The sequence below is a fragment of the Echinops telfairi genome, unplaced genomic scaffold, assembly GCF_000313985.2.
Source record: "Echinops telfairi isolate 266 unplaced genomic scaffold, ASM31398v2 ScPeMD7_655;HRSCAF=1070, whole genome shotgun sequence".
NCBI lineage: Eukaryota > Metazoa > Chordata > Mammalia > Afrosoricida > Tenrecidae > Echinops > Echinops telfairi.
The window spans coordinates 21,557,392-21,561,832 of NW_022104553.1; the positions used below are offsets into that span (position 1 = coordinate 21,557,392).

The 4,441-nt window shown below is 50.7% G+C and overlaps 1 protein-coding gene across 1 annotated transcript in view; it reads left to right on the forward strand.

Annotated features, from left to right (window-relative positions):
• Positions 1-4,056: 4,056 nt before the first annotated feature.
• The window catches only part of TSKS (testis specific serine kinase substrate), a 27,473-nt gene continuing 27,088 nt past the window's right edge, over positions 4,057-4,441 (forward strand). Inside the window, exon 1 of the mRNA XM_004710671.1 lies at positions 4,057-4,226. Within this exon, the coding sequence (XP_004710728.1) occupies positions 4,057-4,226 (170 nt within the window). The remainder of the gene's footprint in view (positions 4,227-4,441) is intronic.

Consider the following 4,441-nt stretch of genomic DNA (forward strand, 5'->3'; position numbering starts at 1 on the left):
GCTTCTCCTTGGGGATGCCTTGCAGGAAGTCAATCTTGCAAGCTGAAGCAGGGAACTGCTAAGGCAGCTGCACCCTGGTGCAACCAAGGCATCTGAAACCTTACCTAACTATATTTTGTTTGACTTCTGTCAACACCACTTAGCGATATACGTATTTTAACTCGCCTTTTCTTCTGCTTTCTGTACTCTACCCTCCCTGAATGAGCTAAAAGAAAATCAGCCGGGGAAAAGGGGCTGCAGACTGGAGAAAGGTTCCCTTTGAAGATTTCCGCTGCAGCCCAGGCGAGCCTGATATTAAAAATAGACTTCAATCATTCTAATTGGACATCGGAGCCTTCTTTCATCCCAACGTGCAACATCACCTCCGAGAATTCAGCCGCTAAAAACCCTACAGAACGCATTCGAGTGTGACACTCACGGGACCCCCCAGGGGTCACCATGGACTTTGATGGCAATTGTTTGGTTGCCCGAGACCTCCTCTGCCCTTCCACCTGCAGCCCTCCACCCTTTGCCCAGAGCCCAGTGTCTTAATTATCTGGTTCTGCTATAACAAAAATATCACTAAGTAGGTGTCTTTAATGTGTTCTCTTGCAGTTTAGGAAGCTCGAAGTCTGAATTCAAGATCCCGGCTTTCGAGGAGAACTTTCTCTCCCTGTTTGTTTTAGGGGGGAGGCCTTTGTCTCTTTCCAATACCTGTGGGCATTTCTTGTAGCTCTGCATGTGTCTCAGTACCAATTTTCCCCCCTGTGTTAGTCCGGGTTAACGAGAGAAACATTTATAGACAACACCCATCATATATGTATAAGAAAGACTTTTATCTACAGAGTAATTGTATATTAAGAAAACATCCCAGCCCAGCCCAGATCAAGTCCATAAGTCTGATATTAGTCCATATGTCCAATACCAGTCTATAATTTCCTCTTCAGAGTCATGTAACACATGCAATGATGCTGAATGCAGGAACATCACAGGCCAGCGGGTGGGAAGTCTTGTGGATACAGTGGAGGTGTAAACCACTCAGCGCTGGTGTGGGTTTCCAAGTGGTTCCTCCAGCTGCAGGGCTCTGGTTCCATCAGTGTGTCTCCATGTGGCTTGTCAACAGGAATGTCAAGCAGAGAGTGTGTCCCGCTTCCAGAGAGGAATACAGGAGTTCCCAGAATCCTCAGGAGAAGGCCATGCCCCCACAAAGGCCTCATTGGCTATGACCTGATTGACAGGCTAGAATCCACCCCTTCACTCAACAGGAGATTACATAACTGCCACTCCCTGGGTCTAGGAGGTTCTCAGCAGAGTCCCTGAGTCCAGTGGATGCCCACCTGCCTGGCAGTTCTCTATCTCTGGCCCATTCTTGTGACCAGAGCAAGGGTGTTGCATCCCACCCTTCATTTTTGGTAAAGTCAGCAGAAGAGAGCAAGGCCTTCGAAGAGATGGATTGGCACAGGAGCTGCAGTAAGAGGCTCAAGCATCGCAACGATTGAGAGAATGGCACAGACCAGGCAGGTTTCCTTGCTCTGTCCGTGAAGTTGTTATGACTTGAAACCAACTCCATAGCAACTAACAACAACATCTCGCCCAGGTGTGTGATAGTTGCATACTCTGGTGTCCACTTGAGACTACTAAGAGTGAAGGGATAGAGCATAGCCTGTCAATCAGGTCACAGCTTGAGGACCTCATTTGGAGACACTCCGGAGATAAATAGCTCACTGGAGGCCAGATACATGCTCTCCCTGTGAGACATTTCTGTTGACAAGCCACATGGAGCTACACTGATGAAGCCAGCGCCCTGGAGCTGGAGAAGCCAGGTGGAGACCCATGTCAGCACTCAGCAGCTTCCGCTGCCACTGGATCCACAAGACTTTGCACCACTGGCCTGTGATCTTCCTGCATTTGGCATCATTGCATGTGCTGCATGAGTCTGAAGAGGAATTTTCAGACTGGTATCAGACATATGGGCTAATATTTGACTTATGGATTTGATCTGGACCAGGCAGGGATGTTTTCTGAAGATACAATTTATATAAAATTGTACAGAAAGCTTTTATATAAAGCTCTTTCTTATACGCATATGAGTGTCCATGAATTTGTTTCTCTAGTCAACCCGGACTAACACACACAGAAATACCACAAGGGGTGGCTTTCATGAACAGATAATTATTCCTTTGTCAAACCCAAATTGAGGGTGCTGGCTTTGAGAAAGGTTTTTCTCTGGAAAAATGTCTTCCCCTCTCTCCAGCATCTGTAGGGTAGGCGTTCCTTGACTCCTTGGCAAGTTTCATGTGTCATCTCTCTCCCGCCAACACTGTCTGTGTCTTCCCTTGTTCAATCTGTTCCTTTCCTGTCCCCAAAGAGAGAGCCAGCCGAGTCCATCACACACCACATTCACACTCACACTCACACCCAAGGGAACTGTGTTAGTCCGGGTTAACTGGAGAAACAAATTCATAGAGACTCAGATGTGTATATGAAAGAGTTTTATAGCAAAGAGTAATTGTATATTAAGAAAACATCCCAGCCCAGTCTAGATCAAGCCCATAAATCTAATATTCGCCCATAAGTCTGATACTAGTCCATAAATCCCTCATCACACTCTTGCAGCACACGCAATGATGCAAAATGCAGAAAGATCACAAGCCAGTGGGTGCAAAGTCTTGTGGATTCAGTGGTGGTGGTATGTTAGTCTGGGTACTTTAAAGAAACAAATCCACAGAAACTCATGTATAAGAGAGAGTTTTATATAAAGGGTAAGTGCACACCAAGGAAACCCCAACCCAGTGCTGCCCAAGCCCACAAGTCCAACATTAACCCATATGTCCAACACCAATCCACAAAGTCCCCCTCCATCTCACAAAACACATCCAGTGATGCCAACTTTAGGAGGAAAGCCGAGTCAGTGAATGTGTAAGCATCTCCGCGCTGGCAGGGGTCTCTACATGGCTGCTCCAACACCCAGGGCTGCATCGGGCTGGTCTATGTGGCTTCTCCTCAGGGATGTCTTGCAGGAAGTGAGCCTTGCCAGCTGAAGCAGAGAACTGGATAAGGCAGCTGCACCCTGGTCTGACCATCAGAGAGCAAGAGACCCGAGAACTAGAAAGCCAAGGCTCACCTAGCCATTTATCTCTCTGCCTTTCAATTAACCCCACATGTGTTTATCGGCCAGGTTAGCACAATAAACTTTAACTATATCAGGTGGAAGCATCATATCATGGGGCTGGAGCAGGTCTGTGCCACAAGGCTCACTCAGGTCTCAGGTCTCAGCATGGCTCCACCTTAGGAAGGTGAACCACAGAGAGAGTCAGGCCCTCTTCCAGGGAGAAAGAGAAGAAGTTCCCAGAATCCTCATGAAAAGGCCATGCCCACACGGAGCCCTGATCAGGCTGTGACCTGATTGACAGGCTAGACTCCACCCCTACACTTAGTTATCAAGTGGACATGAAACGATATAACGACCACAGTGGGGTTTCTTTGGCAAGGGTGGAGTTGGGTAAAGGGCTGGGCATGGGCATGGGGAGCCCTGGTGACATAGTGGTTAAGCATTGACTACCAGGTCAGCAGTTCAAAACCACCAGCCACTCTGTGGGAGAAAGATGAGGCTTTCAGGGGCAGTTCGACCCTGTCCTCTAGGGTCACTGAGTCTGCGTTGACACAATGGCAATGAGTTGGTTGGTTGGTTTGGGGGAGCCCTGGAGACATAATCCCCAAGTGGGCTGAGTGACCCCATTGCCATTCTCAGGAAGGTGGCCAGACCCCTCCAGCTGGTGGCTGACCTGTTTTAAGTTCTGAGATACAATGCTGAAATCTAGGTGCCTTCAGATGAGAGGGAGCCTTTCTGGGGGTGGGGACTGGACTCCTTGACCCCCTGAGGGGGTCCCCCTGAGGAGGAGGAGGAGCCAGGGCCCCTCCCCATACTGAGCCCTCCCACTCAGCGGGACGCAATGGTTCAGTCCTTTGTGAGGTAGGTTCAGGGGGGTCAGGGGCCTCTGAAGGCTTGTGGGCAGAGAGGACAGTGGGTCTCAGAGGAAGCAGCACCACCCGGGGAGCAGGCCCCCCACCCGCGCCATGGCAAGCGTGGTGGTCAAAACGATCTGGCAGTCCAAAGAGATCCACGAGGCCGGGGACCCCCCCGCAGGGGTCGAGAGCCGCTCCCAGCTGATCCCGGAGGCCCCTGGGGGGGTGATCAACCCGGCCAAGGGGATCGCGAAGAAAAAGAAGGCCGTGTCATTCCACGGGTGGGTTGTCGAACTGCTGTCGGGGAAGGTCCCAGCGCCCAGCACTGTCTCCAGCAGGGCAGGAGCCCCCCGTGGGAGCTGGAGGCAGGGGAGGGGGCTGCGGGGGGCGGGCAGTGGAGAGAGAGGAAGGGTGCGGAGCTGGGGAGCTAGCGAATGAGGGAGGGGGAGGGAGGGAAACGTTAGGAGAAGAACAGGGTTGGAGGAGGGAGAAGAAA